The sequence below is a fragment of the Mesoplodon mirus genome (assembly GCF_964341445.2).
Source record: "Mesoplodon mirus genome assembly, chromosome: 2".
Lineage (NCBI taxonomy): Eukaryota > Metazoa > Chordata > Mammalia > Artiodactyla > Ziphiidae > Mesoplodon > Mesoplodon mirus.
The window spans coordinates 123,514,820-123,535,455 of record NC_138977.1 but is presented as its reverse complement, the minus strand read 5'-3'; the positions used below and the strand labels follow the sequence as shown (position 1 = coordinate 123,535,455).

Here is a 20,636-nt window from a genome sequence, read left to right as displayed (position 1 = left end):
CACACAAGCCACAATAAAAGTAGAGATAGTGACTTACCCCTGGAGACAGCTGTGGCTTTGCTGTCCTGGCCAAGATGCGAGTGCCAGTGCCAAATCCCCACTGACTGCCCTGGAGACACACCTGTCTCCAAAGGAGGGGCCCATCTGAGATCTCTGCTCAGTAGGTTGTGCTGTGGAGTGTGCAGTGTCCAAGGAAGGAACCCGGGAACCCAGTACCCCTCCCAGTAAGCTGCAAGGTGAGATGGCCCCTGACCATCAGGGGTCCTCAGGCTACCGAACCAGCAGGTAAGAGAAAAGGCTGCTTTAAAAAAAATTTTTTTAATTGAAGTATAGGTAATTTACAATGTTCCATTCATTTCTCGTGTACCACAAAGTGATTCAGTTGTATATATGTATATACAGGGTTGGCCAGAAAGTTCGTTCGGGTTTTTCCATACGACGTGACAGAAAAATCCAAATGAACTTTTTGGCCAACCCAATATATATATTCCTTTTCACATTCTTTTCTATTAAGGCTTATTACAAGATATTGAATATAGTTTCCTGTGCTATACAGTAGGGCCTATTGTTTATATTTTATATATAGCAGCCTGTATCCCAAAAAGAAGAGGCTGCTTTAACGCCAGGGTGACGCATTCCTACCACCACAAAGAAATAGGGTTGGTGCTCGTTACCGACTGGACTGGATTCCTCCAATTCATACACGGACGTTCTCACCCCCAGTACCTCAGAAGTGACTGTATTTGGAGAGGGAGCCTTTAAAGAGGTGATTAAAATGAGGTCATATGGGTGGGCCTGAATCCCACATGGCTGGTGTCCTTGTAAGAAGAGGAGATTAGGACACAGACACACACAAAGGGACGACCATGTGAGGACACGGGGAGGAGGTGGCCATCTGCCAGGCAAGGAGAGAGCCCTCAGGAGGAACCCCTGCCCTCAGGCTGCGGCCTCCAGGATGTGAGAGAATGAGCGTCTGCCGTATGGGCCGCCTGCACACCGTGGTGATTGGTCACGTAGCCACATCCAGGCAGAGCTTCCTGACGAGGCAGGAAGACAACACCCAGAAACCGGAGGCCCGCCGGGCACCCCAACACCCCTTGTATGGTAACAATGGGGCCCCAGGCACCAAGCCCTGAAGCCTCCCCCAGCGGCCAAGGGCAATGGGGACAGGTGCTGGCTTTGGGGTTCAGGTGGAGAATGCTCACACTGCCATCCCCAGCCAAGGATGAGGCAGCTGGTGGGCCCTGGTGCCCCACCCTTTCCATGTGGACAGGAGCTGGGGGTGACTGGGCCTTGCCTTCCATGTGCCCTGCCAGGCCTGCCCCCCCATCCCTGAGCCCAGGCAGCTCGAAGGGCAGCAGAGAGAGGAGGGTGGGTCGGGGCCCCCACTCCTGCTTGCATCGCCCCAGACTGGCTGCACCCCTGCTCCTCGCCACGTGGCCTCACCAGGTGGCCTCTTCACACGGTTCTCTGTCAGCTCCACCTGCCCTGGGGTGGGCATGGGGGGTTGGGGAGGAGCTCCAGGGCTCCACACCACCCCTCGTGGCTTCCCTGCCCCCTGTCCACATGTCCATCCACAGTCCCCAAGTCACCCTCGTCTGGGAGTGCTGTTTCCTCCTGGGCCCAGATAAGGAGCCCGGATGACCGCAGGAGCGGACACTGCCAGCCTTTCCTGCCATTGGGGACAGTCTGGGCAGGCAGGGTGCAGGGGGCAGCCTGGCTGGGCCTCAGGAAGTGGGAACCCTCTGGGCCCTCCTGGCGCAGGGGCTGGGAATGGGGCCTGCTGCACCCAGCGGTGACACCAGAGACCCCAGGCACACAGGGCAGGCACCCCAGTGGCAACTCACACCTGTCTGCGCTTCACCCGAGTCCCATCCCGGCTCCCACTGGCAGGGGTGGGGCGAGGCAGGGATGGCCTCACTCCAGCCAGGCCTCGTGTCTGCCCAGTGCCCACCACGAAGGCCGTCCCCGTTACTCTGCGTGGAAAGGCACTTTAAGAGGGTGAATGAGGGGCAGGAGGGGACAAACAGAGGGGATGACTGGCTGAGAGGCTGACGGCAGTCTGGCCCAGCATGGCTTCTGGCCGCCCAGGCTCACAGTCAGCACAGGTCCAGTCGCGAGGCAGCAGTGGCCCTCACGGGGCAGGGACCCCCAGGTACCACACGGGGCTCGAGAAGGGGCCTGGTCGGGCCCAGTAGTCCACAGCACGAACCCGGTAGGAGCCGGAGACAACAGCCGTGTCTGAGGACACAAAGGTACGTGCCTGCTCTTGAAGCTGAATCCCTCTGATCCCCCCAAACTCCAGGTGCCGGAAGGCCCTGGACCCCTCCCCACAGGGACTGTGCTGAGGCAGCAGGCACACCTGGGCTGAACACGAAGAGGTTAAAGGTCGAAGGCTTCCTGCTGATGGGCAGGTACACCACACCCTCCGGGGAGAACTGGATCTCATAGGTCCACAGGCACCTGGGGAAGGTCAGGCAGGACCAGGGCTGGGGTCCAGGGGGGCTGGCAGGCAGGGGGCGCCCAGAGCCCTACTCCCCTCCAGCCCCCTTCCTGGCCCCTCCCCGGGGCCCAGGACACTCTTCCTGCAATGACAAAGGGCCACACTGGCTGAGAGGAAGGGTCTGGAGCACACGTGCCAGGGGCAAATGGTCTGTGTAGGTGCCCCCACCCTACATCACAGAGGTACAAAGTCATGGGCCATTTGTGCCAACAGTGGGGGCAGCTGTATGGGCGGCAGAGAGCACAGTCCGCGTTGGGTGGCCAAAGGGCCACAGACAGTGGCCACATGGGCGCTACAGCCCGGAGGACCTGGGGACCAAGGGCGCGTGGGTGGGGGCAGGGGTAGGGGTGGGGGTGGTGACGGCACTCACGCACTTGGAGCCCACACGCTCATCGGACCAGACCAAAAGCAGCTGCCCGTGGGTCAAGGGGAGAGCACGGAGCCGGGTCACCTGGGGGAGTGAGGCACCAAGACTGGTTGGGGGCGGGGGCGACCGGGGTGCCGGCAGGGAAGGGAACTGCCACTTGCCTGCCCCGGCGGCTCCTCCGGGCGCGCGCACACGTGCACCAGCCAGAGCGAGGGCAGAGGAAGCTCAGGGCGCAGCGTCAGGCGGCCGCTGCTGGGAAAAGGGAGCGGCATCATGGCCACCGGGTCCTGGGGACAGAGTCAGGGGCTCAGGGCCCTTGGACCTCGGGAGCCGCCCCGCCCCTTACCCCACGTTCCCCGCGGACCTCGGCTGCGCGCATGTGCCGGAACTGCTCAGCAGAGGGGTAGACGGGCCTGCCCAGGCGCCGCCACTCGCCGTAGGGGCTGCAGAGCCAGTTGTCCATGTAGAGCTGGACAAAGACGACCTCTGCGGAACGGGATGCTGGGGCCGGGTCTCGCCTCCTCCAGGCCCCGCCCTGCCAGAGCTACCCCCACCGCAGGGGCTGGAGCACCCTCTCTGGGAGCTCTGCTTACCTGGGCCCGGGGGCACCCCGTGCAGGCTTAGAGTCAAGGGTACGCTGCGGTTGGCGTGGGCGCGGGTGTCGTCGCTCGCGTAGACCAGCACCGTGGCGCGCCAGGCGTTGGCGGGGCCAGTGGGGTGGTGGGTGCTGGCCAGAACGCCCACCGTGTGGTTGCTGTCCAGCACCGTCCCGTCCCGCGACACCTCAGCCCAGAGCTGCTCACCGTCTACGGGTGTTAGAGGGGTCACCACGCAGAGTCGTCGCCCCTCGACCCTCCCAGGGTCCGGCTTCCCACCATTTGCCCTCCTCCACTGGAGGTCCCCGGCCACACCACAACCTCTGTGGCCCACGGAGCTGGGGAAGGGTGGGGAGGGACAAGAAACATGCTCCCGGCTCCCCAGCAGGGCACATCCTTCCGCGGGCCTTTGCAAAAGCTACTCCTGGCCTAGAACGACATCCCCGTCCAACTGAGGCCTCGTCCTGGCCCCGCCCTCGCAGGAAGTGACAAGGAACCCGGCACGCGGCTCACCCAGCAGGGCCAGCAGGGCCATCGCTGTGAGCACCGGCTTGCGCAGCAGCTGCACGTGCGGCGGGCGCGTGTCGTTGACCTGGAAGCGCGCGGTGAGCGTGCGCTGAGAGAAGGGGTGCGGGTGGTAACTCAGGAAGGCGTTGTCGTTGCTTAGGAGCGCGTAGCGGACGGAGGAGCTGGTGTTGGCCACCAGCAGGTTCTGGTGCTGTGCGATGACCTGCGGGCATCAGGGTGGCTGGGAACACGACCGCGGGGGCCACCTGCCCGCCCCTCCCACCCCGGAGAAACGCCTCCCCCGGGGGCGGGCCTGGCGGTGGGCCCACCTTCACGACCATGGCAGCGTAGGTCACGTCGGCCCTCCAGGGCTGCGGCAGGGACCAGCCCACCAGCGGGTCGGCCTCGTCGTTGTAAACGGGGGTGTCCGCGAACTTCGGGAAGAGCCGCTGTATCTGCCGCACGACCGCCGCCTCCTGCTCCAGAATGTAGATGGAGCTGCCCGCGCCCTGCGCAGAGGCCCCACCTGAGCAACCCCCGAGACCGCCGCGGAGGGGCAGCGGGGCTGCAGGCAGCAGGCGGGGATTCTGGGGTTGCTGCGTGCGGGGTACCCTCGCGTAGGCGCTGGGTTGGGGGCGGGGACGGACGGAAGGGCGGGGATCCCGGGCTGGACCTTCTTGTGGAGGGCGATGTAGTCCAGCCTCACGCCCACCTCCCCGGTGAAGAAGTTGGTGCCGTTGTGGCAGTGCCCCAGGAGGGCCCAGCAGAGCGGGGAGCGCGGCAGCGGGTGGAAGGAGTCTCCGGGGCCGCCCAGGCGCAGAGCCGAGCTGGCGGCTCGCAGACCCTCGGAGCAGGCGTCGTAGTAGTTCAAGAAGCCTGGGCGGGAGGGACACTGAGTCCATACCCCCGCGCCGGAGGGGCGGCTGCCACCCCCTCTCAGATCCGCAGGACCCCAGGAGGCCGGCCTGCCCACCTTGCAAGGTCATGGACACGTTGTCAAAGTCATGGTGGTCCGGCTCATTCCACGTCTCAAAATTCCACTTGGAAACGTGCTTGAGGCCGTACCTACCTGCAGAGGGTCTCTACTGTGGCGAGAGGGCCCCTCCCCTGGGGCAGGGTCATGGGCTCATGGGGATCCCCAGGGAGGGGCAACCATGGTGGGGGGTTTGGATGTGACCGGAGTGTCTGATTCCCTATGAGTTGCCCCCCTCCCCCATCAGGAGGCCCTGGTTCAGTGGGTTCATGATGAGAAGACCAGGAGGTGGCCTGGATGGGTGTGGGAGGAGAGCCTGCCCAGGAGTGCCCACCCTGTCCCCGCAGGGCATGCGCCCAGCCCACCGATGTATCTCCTGGCCAGGAAGGAGACCAGGTTCTTCCACTCGAACACCTGCTGCTTGTCCTCAAAGTCTGTGAAACGTCCGGAGGGGCTTCCCATCAGCTCAAAGCCTGCAGCACATGAGAGTGGCTGTCCCACTGCTCACCTGCCTGTCTCCACCAGGCCGCACTGGGGTAGGCCCTGAGTGGGCAGCCAGGAGGACCCAGAAGGGCCAGGCCAAGGGGAGGGGGTGGGGCCAGCAGTACAAGGGCGAGGCTGGCGGCTTACCTGGGAAGAGCTGATTCTCCCTGAGAAGGTCCAGGTACCGGTCCAGGTAGGTGAAGTTGTAGCTCAGGCCCTGCCTGGCTGACCCCCTGTAGAAGGACACTCAATGTCAGGATGGGGGAAGGTGGGCCTGGGACTGGAACTGTGGCCACATTCAAGCAGCTAAGAAACCTGCAAGGTGCCATGCAGGACTAGGCTCCAGACTCAACTGGCCCCTCTCCTCAGAAAACATAACTATGTAAGCCTATTAGTCACTCACAGCCTAGTATGAACTAGGGTGTCTGTACTGAAATCCCACCCTCAAGCCTTCAGGGGCTCAGAATAGCCTGTGGGAGGGGGCAGGCAGGTCTTTTGGGAAAGGTACAACAGGATGGAGGGGGGAAGAATAGGCATCCTAAAGACAGCTGACAGTGAAGTGGGAGGCTGTGGGATGAGCCTGGCAGGGCCCTGTGGTGCCATATCCTGCTTCCCTGCACCTCCTGGAGGCCAGGGCCCCAGACTTGGCTCAACACTACCCCTGCCCCCCTTCCACACTCTGAGAGGCAATGTGGACAGGCAGAGAGGCAGAAGGGCAGCCTCCCCGCCCTGCACTCACCCCTGAGGTAGAAATGAACTCATGATAATCAAGCAGCAGAAAAGCAGCTAGTGGGGGGGCAGAAGAAGGGTGTGGGTTGTGAGAGATGCAGTCACACGAGGCCTTGTGACAACGGTGAGGATGGGATCCTGACTCAGGATGGGACCCAGGGTGACATGGGGAGTCCTCTCAGGGATTGAAGCAGAGCAGTGCCATGACTTTTTTTGTTTATGTGTTTGTAAGACAATTTTTTTAGAACAGTTTTGGATTCACAGCAAAATTGAGATGGAGGTACTGAGATTTCCCATTTACCCCCAGCCACGCTCCCTCCCCACATGCACAGCCTCCCCCATGATCAACATCCCAGAGTGGGACTTCTATTACAACTGATGGACCTACACTGACATCATAGTCACCCCAAATCCACAGTCCACATTAGGGCTCACCTGGTGATGTACATTCTATGGGTTTGGAAAAATGTATAATGGCATGTATCTACCACTGTAGTATCACACAAAGTATTTTTACTGCCCTAAAAATCCGCTATGCCTCACCTCTTTATCCTCCCCCCACCCCAAACCCCTGACGTGTTTACTGTCTCCATAGTTTTGCCTTTGCCGTGTTTTGAAAGGATCCCTTCATCGGCCCATTGGAGCCAGAGTGGGAGCTGGAAGACGGTTCCCCAGGGGAGGTATGGTGCCCGGACTGGGTGGTGTCGGTGCAGCAGCAAGGGGGAGCTGGAGCGGATGGATATAGGAGGCAGAGGGGCCAGCGTCCACTGCCGGACTGGAGGGGAGCTGGGAAGGGGGGGGTTCTGCACAACCGTGGATTTCGCTTGAGCACCTGGGGGTGCGTGCAGTTGGCAGAGGCACGCGGGGGAGTAAGATGGGTCTCGAATGCGCTGGCGTGGAGGTGGTGCACCTGGGGTCGGGGGCTGGGTGAGGAAACTGGTGCTCAGCCTTCAGGCCAAGGCAAGGAGGGCGAGGCAGGCGGAGTAGAGCACCGAGCCTGCGGCTGGTGCGGCAGCCTGGGGTGGCCCAGACGGGTGGGCCGGCAGAGGGTCTGAGGGCTTCCCCTGAGGGCACGCCTGGTCCATCCACAGATCTGAGGGGGGAGGGCGGACACGTTCCAGAGGGCGTGCAGCTGCGCCCTCTAGTGGCAGCCAGGTGCGTCCCGCCTTGCGGCGGCGGCGGCGGTGGCGGCGGCGAGGGAGGGGCGACGAGGGATCAAGGTGGAATCTGGCCCTGAACCGCTCTGGGTCTAAGTCTCCCAGTCAGTCCCACGCAAGTCTGGCCAGCACAGCGCTGTCCCCCTGAGGGACAGCGAGGGTCTGGACAAGTCAGCACCTCCCTTCCGGGCCTCTGCCCCATTCGTCACTGCACAAGGTCAAGGCCGAGCCACCACGCAGACAGGGTGCCTCCAGCTCTCACCAGGCCAGGCTGCGTCTTCCCACCTCCGGAGCCCAAACCCACAGCACGTGCACAGAGGGGGTCCGCCCCTCCCCCCTCCAAAGGTCACCACCGGTAGCAAAGAAAAAAAAAACTTAAGCGCTCGGGTAAAAATTAAATGGCGTGGCAGCGGACGGGTTCCAAAGTCCCACAGATGGGGGTGGGGGAGCAGGCGTGGGTGATGGGCGACGCCTGTACAGTGGAGGCCTGGGGACGGGTGCCAGGCTTTCTCTGCAGATCCTGGCAGCGCTGGGCCGACTTGGGGCGGGAGCACACCAGGCCTCGGGTAAATGCTGTTCCGGCGCTCAGTGTCCTGGGCCAGCAGGGTGTCACCAGGGGAGCCCCAGCCGCAGAGCCGATCTCAGCCTGTCACTCTGAGTGGACTTGAGTGTCCGCTGAGCATTCCAGCGTCGGCACCCAGAAATGCCCTAGGAGTCAGTAACCTGCCCCCCGGGGACCAGAAAACCCAACCTTGGGGTGATCCCAGGCCCAGAAACCCCGGGGAGCAGTCCTCGGGCCCCACTGTCGGTGTCTAGGTCTCCATCCGTCTCAGCCTCCGTTGGGAGGGGAATTTGAGAGATCAAAGCTAGTGAGGGGGCTGAGCCAGAAGGTGTAGTGCGCAGCCCACCCCTGCACTCCCCCTGCAGAGGCCTGGGTCACAGACGCAGTCCAGCCCGAGAGCCTCTCCATCCTCCAGCCACGCAGGGGGCTGAACCTGGGCGCGAGGCACAGGCAGCGTCGCCTCCGGCTCCTGGCCCGGCACTTGCAGCCGAGGCTGCACAACGACTTTATTCACTGCATGCCGGCGGCTGTCAGGAACGCCTGCACCAGGAACGCCCCCCCCCCCCCATCCCTGGGCCTGAGCGCGTGCGCCGCGAGGACCCAGCAGCACCCAGGACTGGTGAGTGCTCGGGTGCGCGGGGCGGGGCCCCAGGCCTCGCGTGCTCGGGCGTGGAATCTGGGGAACACAGGGTGGGGATCGGGCCGGGTGCAGATGGGGCCGCGCTTGCTCGTCTGGCAAGGGGAGGGACGCACCCGTGGAAGGGGGGCGCAGGGCGGATGGAAATGTGCTGGGTGGGGCCCGGGCTGCGCGTGCTTGGCTTGGGGGGCGCACCCGTGGGAGGAGGCGCAGAGCGGGGGTGCATGTGGAAATGCACGGGGTGGGAACCCGGGGCGCGCGTGGTCGGCAGGGATGGCGGGGCTCGGGGGTGGGGAAATACATGGGGCAGGGCGAGAGTGCTCAGAGGGGGAGACACAGACCCGCCGCTGTGGGAACCGGCAGCCACAGTCAGGGTCCGGGGCTGTGAAGGTGCTGGCCGGGGAGGCAGGAGAGTTGCTCTTCTGGAACTGGGAGCGCTGGGGTCTGGTTCTCGGGGCCCTGGAGATGAGAACGGGCTTGCAGCCCAGCCTCTTTTCACTTGTGGGGATACATGGCTCCTTTCCAAATAAGTGTACTCAGTGTCTTAAAATGGTGATTTAAAGACCAATATTAAAATAACAACCATGTGGCACAGGACTGGGCAGGAGGCAAGATGAGGGCGGTTCCAGCAGGCGGAGGTGCTGGAGACCCCACGCCCCATGCTGGCTAACCCGCGCCAGGGTCCTGCTGCCCCCCTGCCCCAGTGGAGGAGTCTGCAGTGGGCCCACTGAGGTGAAGGGGGACAGTGGACCTCGGCCAGCAAGGCCCCAGGACCCAAGACGCTCGCCTGTGTGCCTGGTCAGATGGCAGCATGAAGACCACAGTCCTCAAAGCACAGAGGGACAGGTGGGGTGGGGGGGCGCTTAGACCCCAGGGTCCTGCAGTTCTCTTTCAGTTGTATCTCTTCACCTGCTTAGACACCCAGCCTGGGCAGGGGCTGGGGGAGTAGAGGCCCAGTCCCTGCCACCAAGGCAGCCAAGGCCAGGCCCCTGCGGTGCAGCTGGACGAGGGAAATGGGTGCTGCAGCGCTGAGAACAGCCCCTCCCTGAAATATCAATATCTCCACCTGCCTAAAACCCCACCACAGGTGCTCCAAACCTAGGCGGCCCCCAAAAGCCCTGTCCCCACCTTCTGAGAGGGGGAGGGGCCGCCGCCCCCATTCACCCCTCCCCTCCCCGACGGTGGGCCCAGCCGCCACCTCTGCCCACACGTGTCATGCAGGGAGTTCCCACACTGCCGCTCCGCCGGTGGGTTGGAAGAGAGCGTGTTATGACCCCTCGGTGGCCCCTCCACTCCAGCCCTGAGAGGAGTCTTATCTGCCCCTGAACTGCTGTGACTTGTCCCGCCGGCCCTCTGGGCGGTGGCTCCTGTAAACCACATCCTTGGGCAAACAGCACCCCCCCAGGACTGAGTGGGTACTGCGCAATACTCGGCGGGAAGGGGCCGTTCCGGGAGGCCCCAGGCTCTGCCCTGGGTGGTTGGGTTCAGACTCCGGAGGGCAGGGCGAGATCTTGGGGCCCAACACAGACTCTTCAAGAACAAGGAATCAGATCTGGAGATGGACGCGGCATCGCAGTGGGGCCTCGGCCCTGACCACTCCTCCCCCTTGATGGTGTGCGGAGACCCTCCCACTCTCTGGCTATCCCCCCAGCCACCCTGGGGTTCCACTCCCACCTCTACCCCCAAATGGGGCCTCTGGTCTTTCCCATCCAGGCCACGGATGTGGCAGAGCTTTCAGGGAGGCTCTGGAGGGAGGTCCCAAAGTAAGGCTGAATGTGGGAGGTGCCTGGATGGAGCTCCCCCCGCCCCCCTGCCCTGGGCTTTGGGAGACAGCAGGCGCAGGCCAGCTCAGCCCTGCAGTCCCGTCAAAGGGGCCCCTCGCAGCCTCTCAGGCCTCCCCTCCAGGATGGAGAACACTCGGGGCTGTGGTGTTCTTTCCCCACGTTGCCCCTCAGGCACCCACTTGTTCATTTTAAAGATGGGAGAACTGAGGTTCTGAGTAATTTTAAAAACAGCAGCACACTCTTAGTTAACTGTACGTGGGACACGAGGGTAGTCATCTAAAGGGACCGTTTACCTTAACACCGGCCCTGTGAGGCAGGTCCCACTGGCCCTGGAGTGGATGGAGGCGTGGCGAGGCCAGGCGGCCACCCACCGCACCGGGCCAGCACCTGGCTGGGATCCAGGTGGTGGGGCTCCAGGGGACAGAACCAGGACCCCTGTCCCTGCAGCAGGAAGGGCACACCTGTGCTAATTGTATCTCGATGCCTGGCAGCCCTCCAGTCCTCGGCCACCACCCCCCGCAGTGGCCTTGTGCCTGCTTTCCACACAAGGACACGGAGCAGAAGCCAACATGTGGCTACTCTGGGCCCAGCTGGCTCCTGTGCGGACCAGACCCATCTCCTGGCAGACAGGATGTCCAGGGATGGGGCTCGGAGACCAGCCCCTCCCTCGGACCCCCATCCTTGCCCACACTCCAGGGTCCTGCGAGCTGAGCACTGGGCCCCAGAGCCGAGGGGTAGCACGCTGCCTGTTCCCCACCCCCTCCCCCTCCCCCAACACAACTGGCCAGGCTCCTGAGCTTTCTGCCTCCCCCAGGGGCCCAGAGTCCAAGCTTCCCGCTCCAGCCACTCAATGCCCCAGCCCACCTGTCCCGCACCTGGAGCCCTGCTCCTGGGAGGCTGGAAGCTTGTAAGAGTCCCACACAATTGTAATTATCTGTGAGCCTCTGATTACAGTACAACTCCCCCGTATTAGCTGCCCAGGTAATGCTCATCTGGGGGAACCTATGACTCAGCAATCTTTGGAGTAAATGATTTAACTGCAAGCCCAGCACAGCCGAGCAGTCAGATGCTAAGCACAGAGCGCTGCCCACCGGTCAGTGCCAGGCCAGCTCTGTGCCTGAGCACACCACCTGCATGCCCACCTGCTAACTGAGCCAGAGGCCCCGGGGACAGACAAGCTAGGCCCGCACTATCTGCCAAGCCCGTGAGGGGCCCCCTCAGGTAAGAGTCCCCCTGGGACCCTGCGGCAGGGCAGCGAGGGCTCTAGACAACTCGGCCACAGCAGAGGCCAGCTCCCTGGATGGAGCGGAGGGGCAGGACACCGTGAGTGGAAAAGCCCAATTCCAGTGTTTCTTTTGTGGACTCCCCATTGTTTAAACAGTCACTCAGTCAACACACCTGGACCTCGGGGGCTGGCTGAGCTCAAGGTGTCCAGGGACCCCTGTGTGGTGAGGTCTTCAAAGGAAAGAAACAGCTCCCCTAGCATCTCCCAAAGGACAGGCCTGCCACTCGAGCCCGGGGGGCAGCGTCCGCCTGCCCACACCTCACACCAGGCCAGGACGAGCGCCCGTCCTCCACACCCGGGGACACCCCAGGCCCCGCATCCCCGGCCAGTGCACACACCGCGCCAGGGTGACCAGGCTCTGAGGAAGCAGAGACCATCTGCTTCATGTCACCATGAGGGGGACAGCAAGAGCTGAAGTCCCGGCAGACCTCAGCACAGCTGTGAACGGGACGCCCTGGCACTCGCTGAGCACAGAGGCAAGGTCAGCCTGGGCTGGGTGGCCGGCTGCCCTCTGGACAGCAGGGACGGTTGGCACGTGTGTTCCGCGGTGCGCCTGTGCAGCCTGAAACACCAGCCAAAACCCAGAAGCGTTAACACGCACTGGGAAAGGGGCCTGCTGTCCCAGAACATCCTGCAGGCGATGGACACCAGTCACCCCCGCTCCCCTCCCAGCCGGCCCCTCAAAGCACGTTCCAGGAATTCTGCCGCAAGGACCAGGCAGTGGCAGGCGCTGCTGCAGCACAGATTTGGGGTCCTGGCATCTGCAAGGCTCTTCCTGCCAGCAGGGCGGCAGTGCAGAGGTGATGGAGGGACGACCAGAGGGGACTATGGTGGTCTGGACGGCAGAGCAGAGGGGCCTCTGGCGTGGACAGAGAGCAGCGGAGCTTGTTCTGGCCACGCAAGTCTGGGTCTCCGTGACGCCCTCTGACTCTAACACGTCTTGCCACCCCAGCAATGACACCCACTTCTGCCCACTTTGCAGGTTTTCTCGGGGGGTGGGCTGGTGCCCCAAGATGGAAGTGTCCCCTGAGTGCACACAGCAGGGCAGGGGGCTGGTGCTGGTTCGCCGGCGGCCCCCCGCACCCCCGGGCCTGCGAGAGGTTCTGAAGGCCCGGCTGCGGCGGAGCTGTGCGTGCAGCGTGCAGGGGGCCTGGGCGCTGCTGCAGGACCTGCTCCCCGCAACGCGCTGGCTCCGCCAGTACCAGCCTCGGGAGGACCTGGCAGGTGACGTCGTATCTGGGCTGGTCATCGGCATCATCCTGGTCCCTCAGGCCATCGCCTACTCACTGCTGGCCGGGCTGCAGCCCATCTACAGCCTCTACACGTCCTTCTTTGCGAACCTCATCTACTTCCTCATGGGCACCTCACGCCACGTCTCCGTGGGTATCTTCAGCCTGCTCTGCCTCATGGTGGGCCAGGTGGTGGACCGCGAGCTCCTGCTGGCCGGCTTCGACCCCGCCCAGGACGGCCCGGGGCCCGGGGCCAACCACAGCGCCCTCAACGCCTCGGCCACCATGCTGGCGCTTGGGCTACAGGACTGCAGCCGGGACTGCTACGCCATCCGCGTGGCCACTGCCCTCACACTGCTGGCCGGGATTTACCAGGTGAGGAGCTGGGCCTGGGCCTAGACAGGCTGGCTCAGCCACTCAGAGCAGCCCCTTCAGGTACTGGTCGCCCCTCTGCAAGGGCCAAGCCCGGGGGAGACAGGAGGTCAGGGCGGTGGCTTAACCCGCAAGGAGAGGTGAGAACAGGGCATAGGCAGAAGTGAGTGCGTGACAGCACCCCAGGTCGGGGCACAAGAGGGGCTGAGGGTGCCCGGGGTGGGGAGCCTGCCTGGCCAGCTGCAGAGTGTGGCCTCGGGCCCAAATGTGCCCCCACCTGGTCTGCACATCCTCCCCAGCTTCCTGTCCCAAGTGGGATCCTGGGAACTGCCTGCCCGCCTGCCTTCCCATTGCCTCCCTGCACCCAGCCCTCCCTGGACCAGGACTGTCCACCCCAATGTCGCCCCCTCCCAAGGGCCACCTCAGGTCCTTCCCCTCAGCTCCAGGTCCCCCGGGAGGGGGGCGGTGCTGTGGACAGGGCAGAGAAAGGAGCTGCCTTCCGATGCCCAGAGCCCGCGTGTGTGAGACCACGGTGAGTGTCGTGGCCACAGCGTGCACTCCGGCGTCTGCTGTGCCTGTGCGCGCACACACATGTGCAGGCAGCCACGGATGGGGTCCACGTGGGAAATAAGCAATGCGAGGGAGGGAGGGAGGTCCGGCTCTGTGCTGTGCCCACACCCTGCAGCCCTGACCACGCTCTGTCTGCAGGTCCTCATGGGCGTCCTCGGGCTGGGCTTCGTGTCCGCCTACCTCTCGCAGCCGCTGCTGGACGGCTTCGCCATGGGGGCCTCAGTGACCATCCTGACCTCCCAGCTCCGACACCTGCTGGGTGTGCGGGTCCCGCGGCACCAGGGGCCGGGCCTGGTGGTCAGCACATGGCTGAGCCTGCTGCGCAGTGCCGGGCAGGCCAACCTGTGCGACGTGCTCACCAGTGCCGCATGCCTGGCCGTGCTGCTGGCGGCCAAGGAGCTCTCGGACCGCTACCGGCACCACTTGAAGGTGCCGCTGCCCGCAGAACTGCTGGTCATCGGGGCGGCCACACTCGTGTCCCACTTCGGGCAGTTCCACGAGCGCTTCGGCTCCAGCGTGGCTGGCGAGATCCCCACTGGCTTCATGGCCCCGCATGTGCCAGACCCGGCGCTAGTGGGGCACGTGGCGCTGGACGCCGTGTCCCTGGCCCTCGTGGGCTCCGCCTTCTCCATCTCGCTGGCAGAGATGTTCGCCCGCAGCCATGGCTACTCTGTGCGCGCCAACCAGGAGCTGCTGGCTGTGGGCTGCTGCAATGTGCTGCCTGCCTTCTTCCACTGTTTTGCCACCAGCGCTGCCCTGGCCAAGAGCCTGGTGAAGACAGCCACCGGCTGCCGCACGCAGCTGTCCAGCGCGGTCAGCGCCGCTGTGGTGCTGCTGGTGGTGCTGGCGCTAGCGCCCCTGTTCCGGGATCTGCAGCGGAGCGTGCTGGCCTGCATCATCATCGTCAGCCTGCGTGGGGCCCTGCGCAAGGTGCGGGACGTCCCGCGGCTATGGCGGCTCAGCCCTGCCGATGCTCTGGTCTGGGTGGCCACGGCGGCCACCTGCGTGCTGGTCAGCACCGAGGCCGGGCTCCTGGCCGGCATTCTCCTCTCACTGCTCAGCCTGGCCGGCCGCACACGGCACCCACGCGCTGCCCTGCTCGCCCGCGCTGGGGATTCCACCTTCTACGGGGACCCAGCAGAATTTGAGGGCCTGGTCCCCGAGCCTGGTGTGCAGGTGTTCCGCTTCACGGGGCCCCTCTACTACGCCAATAAGGACTTCTTCCTGCGGTCACTCTACAGCCTCACCGGGCTGAACGCGGGGTATGCAGCCACCAGGAGGAAGGAGCGGGGCCCGGGGGTGGGGGCTGGCGAGGGAGAGCCTGTCGAAGGCAGGGACCTGGGTCCCGGGAGCAGCACAGCTGCGCTGGTGCCCTCGGCAACCTGCTTCCACGCAGTGGTCATTGACTGTGCCCCGCTGCTGTTCCTGGATGCTGCCGGCCTGGCCACGCTGCAGGACCTGCGCCGAGACTACGGGGCTTTGGGCATCACCCTGCTCCTGGCCTGCTGCAGCCCCTCAGTAAGGGACACCCTGAGGAGAGGCGGCTTCCTCGGGGAGGACCAGGGGGACGCGGCCGAGGAGGGGCAGCTGTTCCCCAGCGTGCACTGTGCCGTGCAGGCGGCCCGAGCCCGCTGCCAGGAGCTGGTAGCCACCAACTACACCCTCTAACAGAGCCGGCACCTGCCGCCAGCCTCCATTCCCACCATCCATCACTGCAATCTTGCTGTCGCCTGGTGCCTCCAATCTAGAGGGCCCAGGGAACCCCAAATGGGATGGAGGGTGGCAGTGAACACACACAAGGACCCAGACACTTGAGAAACCTCAACTGCACCTTGGAGACAAACGCTGCCTCGATGCCAACTTGGGCCCAGTGCTGTGCATCTGTGGTCTGTGGAGCCAGTCTGACAGTCAGTGTCCTGTCTTACTTGAACAAGGACCCTGAGGCAGTCACGTGGCCTCCAAGGTGCCAAAAGGACGTTGGTCCCTTGGCCCGCTAGCCCCCCGCCCCCCAAGTGAGAGCTAGCAGCTCTGGCCAGGGGTGTGAGAGTCTCTGTGTCTAGGAAACCCCGCAATGCACACACCCAAGTGTCTCTTACACCCTGTGCCTCAGCCCCCACAGGGGCTGGCAGGGCCAAAGGCAGATGTGACCAACACGACCTGAGCCCGGCCCCTGGCATGGCATCCCCACAGTCTGAGCACAGAGCGAGGGTGCCCACTCGCTGTTGCAGGGTCCAGCTGTGCCCGATCCAGGGGCTGCCCCAGCACCCACAGCGCCTGTGCCGCCAGGAGGGTGCCCTCCATTCTCCCCTGCCCCCAGGATGCTTGGCCGAGCAGCACAGCGGCAATGGCTTCTTGGAGCAGGAGTCCCCCACCCCGTGACCCCGCCATGGCCCGGTACTGCACAGTCCTCCACACCCAGACGCCACTTCCTCTTAGTCTCCTTCTGCATCTCCATACACTGGGCTCTGCCCAGCTGCCCCCAGGCTGCCCATCCCCTCCATCACCCACCTGGCCGTGATGAGGTCCAGCAGCCAGTGGGTCCGAACCTGTTCGATGCCACCATGAGGGACGGCACCCACGTAGGCCAGGTTGAGCTGCTGGTCCCAGCTGAGGTCATACCGGTCAGCCTGGCTGTGCGGCAGTGGGGGACTGGGCACAAAACAAGGGGGAGCGGAGGCATTAGTCCCCTTGATGGGGCCAGCGGAGGGGCCTCAGCACAGGCCCCACACCTACAAACTCAGGGCAAGGACCGGGGCGTGTCTGCTGATGAATTTTACTGTCCCTGAGGTAATAAACTACCCCCTAGTGCCAGGACTGTGATGAAGTCTCAGGTTTATGGGGGTCGGGGGCTCCCAGAGAGATCACATTCCCACCCTGCTCCCTGCCCCACCGGCCGGGAGATATCAGCTCCAAGCCTGACAGAGGCAATCGGGGACACCAGGGACGGGGACAGGTCCCACTGCAGGGACGTCGAACATTCTGGGGTTGCCCCCTCGAGGGGGTCCCGGTCTGCGCCAAAGAGTAGTGTCCTGGGCCACAGCCCCTCCTGCAGCCTGGGCTGCCGCGGTTGGCCACCAGGCTCTTCAGCCTCTAGGGGGTGACCAGACACACTCAGGACCTGGCCCCAGGCCCCCACCACACGGGGCAGCCGCTCAGCTAGAAAACCTCCGCAGCACCGGAAACACCGCATAGAGCCAGCGGACAGAGAGGAGATCCCCACTCTGAGGCTGGACACGAAAGGAAGGAGCGAGCCGCGGCCCTCCTCACTTCGGAGCGCCTACTGCAGGTCTCTCCAGGTGCGACACGGGGGTCCCGGAGGCCCGGGGCGGGGTGCGCGGCCGCGGTTTGGGAAGAGCGCGCAGCGAGCAGGGGCGTGCTGGGCCGCTCCGACCTCAGTGTCCCCCGCGGAGCGCTCACCAGAAGCCGGTGCTCCTCCAGAAGGGCTGCAGGGGACGCAGCGCGCGGGCCGCGTCCACGCGCACCAGGTGCGGAGCCTCGGCGGCCGCAAGGGACACGACCAGGAGCGCGAGCAGCGCGGCGCGGGGGCGAGGTGGGCGCATGGCGGGGGCGCGGGGGACGCAAGCCCCGGGCACGGGAGCACCCCAATCCCGGGAGACCCACCCGACCCTCCGCGCTCCGGGAGCCGAGGTCCGCGCCCCGCCCGCCGGTTCCGCCTCCGGGTCGCGCGCCACGTGACCGCCGGCACGGGGCGGGGCCTCAGCAGGACCGGGCTGGGCGGGGGTCTGGCGGGCAGCGGGAGGTGGGTGTGGCCGGAGCGGTGGGCGTGGAGCGGGGCTGTGGGAGGGGCGTGGCCGGGAGGGGGAAGCAGGAGGCGTGGGCGGGGTCTGGCGGGAGGTGGCCGTGGAGGCAGGCCCGGGGCGGTGGGTGTGGGGCTGGGTGGCGGGGCGGGGGGTTCCCGCAGCCCCGGAATCTGGAGCGCTTCTCAAGACAGTGGGCTCTGCCCAGCTGCCCTCAGGCTGCCATCCCCCCGCCCCGATCTGGAACCCCTTCCCGGCAGTTTGCTCCCTTCCGTTCCCTCCCGCGGCGAGCAGACTGCGGGGACTGGGCGGCACTCGGAAAGCGCTCGGCCTTCAGCCGCTCTTGTGAAATCCGTCGTCTGTTAATGCTTCGGAAGGTCGGCTCGCGGGCCGGCAAGTATCCTAACGCGCGGGCCAGGCGGCTGCTCAGTGGAAGGTGGTCAGAAGTGGGACACATTTGGAAGGTGGACTGGTGGCTCTTAGGAATTTGGCTGGAGCAGCGTGCGGATGTGACGTTTTCTGAGGGGAGGGCTGTTGTAAAGCAACGGGGGTGGTCAGGGGGCTAAGCTGCCTTGGAGAAGCCAAGTGGACATTTCTATGGGCAGGTGGGCAGCGCGGCCTGGGTGTTGGGGGAGGTGGGGTCAGCGGTGAATGTTTAAGCTTCAAACTGCACATGTACTACGTGTGTGTATAACTACATATACTGTAGGTCGTACAGCATCACATCCTCCACCAGTCAAACGTCTCAGGACTCGGGGAAGAGCCTCTGTCCTTGCACTGTCCTCCCTTGGACAGCGGAACCCCGCCCCAGAGTCAACCAGTGTCACCTGTCCCTTGGGCTGAAGAGAGAGGAGCTCTAAAAGTGATGGACGACATCCAGTCACAGAATGAAGACGTGCTCCGTAGCCCGAGGAAAAGTAGTACAAAGGCAGCAGAACCCAGGCGGGTCCTAGTGAAATGCTGAAACCAAAGCTGAAGGGAAAGCCTTCAAAGCAGCTTGAGGGGGAAAGGACCCGTTACCCTCAAAGTGCAAAACAGCAAGAAAGAACACTGACTTTCCAACAGAAGCGGCCAGAACCAGCAGCCAAGGAAAGGAAAACTTCAAACTAAACCACTGTTAGCCAGGACATCTCGATCCAGCAAAAAGCATGCTTTGAAATGGAGGTCAAATAAAGACGCTTCAGAGAATCCAACTCTGAGAACACTTGTCACCTCTGACCCTCCTTTACGGAAACGGTAACTGGTGTTCTTCCAGAAGAATGGTGATCCTTGCAGCCCAGAGGGGCAGGAAGGAAGGAAACGCAGCAGAAAGGTCTATTGTCTATAAGTCTAATGAAGAGTGACACATAACACGGCAATAATAACAGCTCATGGGGCTCGAAATATATCCAGAGACTGAAGTATATGACAACAGTAGTAGCCCAGGGATTGTGAGGGGCACACGGTGTGTGAGCGGCTGGCCCCCCACGTCCTCTGAGTGGGAGCTTCTACCGTGAAGGGACTTTGCAGGTGGGACTAAGTTAATGGTCTTGAGATAGGGAGATGACCCTGGATCATCCGAGCGGGTTCTGAGTGTCCTTGTAAGGGGGAGGCAGAGGGAGATTTGACACGAAAGAGGCTGCGTGGTGACTTCAGAAGAAAGAAAGCCATCTGAAGATTGTCCCAAAATTTGCACTCAGGACTTGTTTTAATCATGTGTGCTTAGACAGACGGACACAGATCCCTAGAAATAGGAGGCAGGACCCCATGGGGAGGCGGAGGGAGGGGATGGGCATTATTAAAGTATCCTTATGTGCAAAGAGTCTTTAGTGCCCAAAGGCAGGACAGGTCCCCTTTAACAGAGGAAAGGGCAGTGGAAAAGCTTTGAAACTTGGCGTGAGGTGTGAGTTAGCCACGGTCCTTGAATTAAGAGAGATTAAGGCCTGGGACAAGACAGAGGCCCATCTAGGGTTCCACTTGCTGGACTGGAATTTGAAAAGGGGTGTTTGAGGAGACCAATCTTTGTCTCAGCCACACAGGCCCTCTGGGAGACCTCAGGGACTATACTTTGAGAAGTGACATGTGTAGCATGTCCTGGCCACACCTCACGTCGTGGCCTTAGTGCACGTGGAAACGTGTGATTTTAATATATATTTGGGAGTCTGTGAGACAAGAGATTCCTAGGGTTCTCACCTCTGAAGGGGGCGATTTTTAGGTGATGGTTGGACAGTCTTTGATCAATGTGCAGATGGGCCACTTGTTCAGGGCACCCGCTGCTAAGACAGCTGCGTGAAGACCAGCCGGTGTCTGGATGGACCTCTGGATCCGTCCGTCTTCAGGGCTGAGGCACGGGAGGAGCCCCATCATGTGGGGTAGCTGGCAGTGCTGTTCACACAGTACAGACTCCTGCCGCTGCTACTCAGGTCATCCTAAGGGGCTCCCCAGGTAGCCAGGGGGTCTGGGGGAAGAATATGTGGCCACCAGAACTCAACAAGGACTAGAAGATGTTGGACCTGTGTGTCCAGTGGCTGTCCTTGGAGGAGGACGTCATCACGGCGAGGCCACACCTGTGCTCCTGGAGAAAGGCGTCTGCCATTGGTCAAGGTTGGTCAAGGGCTCGCCTGCCAGGACGGTGCGTGCTGGAAGGCGGCCAGGTGCCAGGGTGGCCTGGAAAGGCGTGGCCGTCCCTTCAGGGTGGAGCCAGCGGTGGGGAGAGGCACCCACTGAGCAAAGTGTCTGGTCGCTGGTCGGTGGAGGCCATGGTGTTGGCAGTGTGGGTTTCTGGTGTGGGGCCCTAACAGCGGGACCACAGCTGCACGGGGTGCTTTTCCACCGGGAGCGACCCTTAACTTTTACAGGGAAACAGGGAAAAGAACGGGCAGAACTAGGCCTTATTTTCTCCCCTCTGTGCCCTTATATTGGTTTTTCTTTCATCCTTTTCTCCCTCTTCATTTATTTCTTCATTTATTTTTCTGTTAGGCTTTTCCTCCCTGTCTCTGACTGGTAAGAGGACCAGGGGCCCTGCTGGCAGTACCGTCAATCTTTCTCCCTCTTCCTTCTCTTAAACAAAAGCCTGTTTTTTCTCAAATAAAACCTGGCCTAGGGCTTCCCTGATGGCGCAGTGGTTGAGTCCGCCTGCCGATGC

At 63.0% G+C, this 20,636-nt stretch overlaps 2 protein-coding genes across 11 annotated transcripts; one reads left to right on the top strand and one right to left on the bottom strand.

The window, feature by feature from the left end:
- Window positions 1-302: 302 nt before the first annotated feature.
- Window positions 303-17,451, bottom strand: IDUA (alpha-L-iduronidase). 10 transcript variants are annotated; one of them, XM_082638850.1, is made up of 14 exons: window positions 17,172-17,446; window positions 16,263-16,403; window positions 5,577-5,662; window positions 5,312-5,419; window positions 4,947-5,042; window positions 4,647-4,849; window positions 4,303-4,482; window positions 3,980-4,196; window positions 3,464-3,676; window positions 3,235-3,356; window positions 3,032-3,157; window positions 2,878-2,954; window positions 2,363-2,463; window positions 303-2,241 (listed from the first exon to the last, which is right to left on the bottom strand). In XM_082638850.1, exons 1-14 carry the CDS (start codon window positions 17,312-17,314, stop codon window positions 2,135-2,137), a joined length of 1,920 nt encoding a protein of 639 aa, XP_082494976.1. In that variant the 5' UTR covers window positions 17,315-17,446; the 3' UTR covers window positions 303-2,134. The 10 variants fall into 10 exon arrangements, 8 of the variants coding, with proteins under 8 accessions (XP_082494976.1, XP_082494975.1, XP_082494977.1 ...); XR_014295539.1 differs by having other exon boundaries at window positions 2,874-2,954; window positions 3,032-3,119; window positions 3,217-3,676; window positions 17,172-17,433; XM_082638849.1 differs by having other exon boundaries at window positions 3,032-3,119; window positions 3,217-3,676; window positions 17,172-17,433.
- Window positions 8,980-15,525, top strand: SLC26A1 (solute carrier family 26 member 1). The gene is made up of 2 exons (XM_082638837.1): window positions 8,980-13,187; window positions 13,893-15,525. The coding sequence occupies exons 1-2, from the start codon at window positions 12,387-12,389 to the stop codon at window positions 15,420-15,422; spliced, it is 2,331 nt and encodes a 776-aa protein (XP_082494963.1). The 5' UTR covers window positions 8,980-12,386; the 3' UTR covers window positions 15,423-15,525.
- Window positions 17,452-20,636: the final 3,185 nt, after the last annotated feature.

Excerpts from the sequence above, each read along its gene's own strand:
- SLC26A1 (XM_082638837.1), top strand. The coding sequence starts at position 12,387 with ATGGAGGGACGACCAGAGGGGACTATGGTGGTCTGGACGGCAGAGCAG. Across the intron at positions 13,188-13,892 it reads TGCTGGCCGGGATTTACCAG|GTCCTCATGGGCGTCCTCGG; the intron begins GTGAGGAGCTGG and ends CTCTGTCTGCAG.
- IDUA (XM_082638856.1), bottom strand. The coding sequence starts at position 17,314 with ATGCGCCCACCTCGCCCCCGCGCCGCGCTGCTCGCGCTCCTGGTCGTG. Across the intron at positions 5,043-5,311 it reads CCTGGCCAGGAGATACATCG|GTAGGTACGGCCTCAAGCAC; the intron begins GTGGGCTGGGCG and ends GACCCTCTGCAG. Across the intron at positions 2,955-3,031 it reads CGGAGGAGCCGCCGGGGCAG|GTGACCCGGCTCCGTGCTCT; the intron begins GCAAGTGGCAGT and ends TCACTCCCCCAG.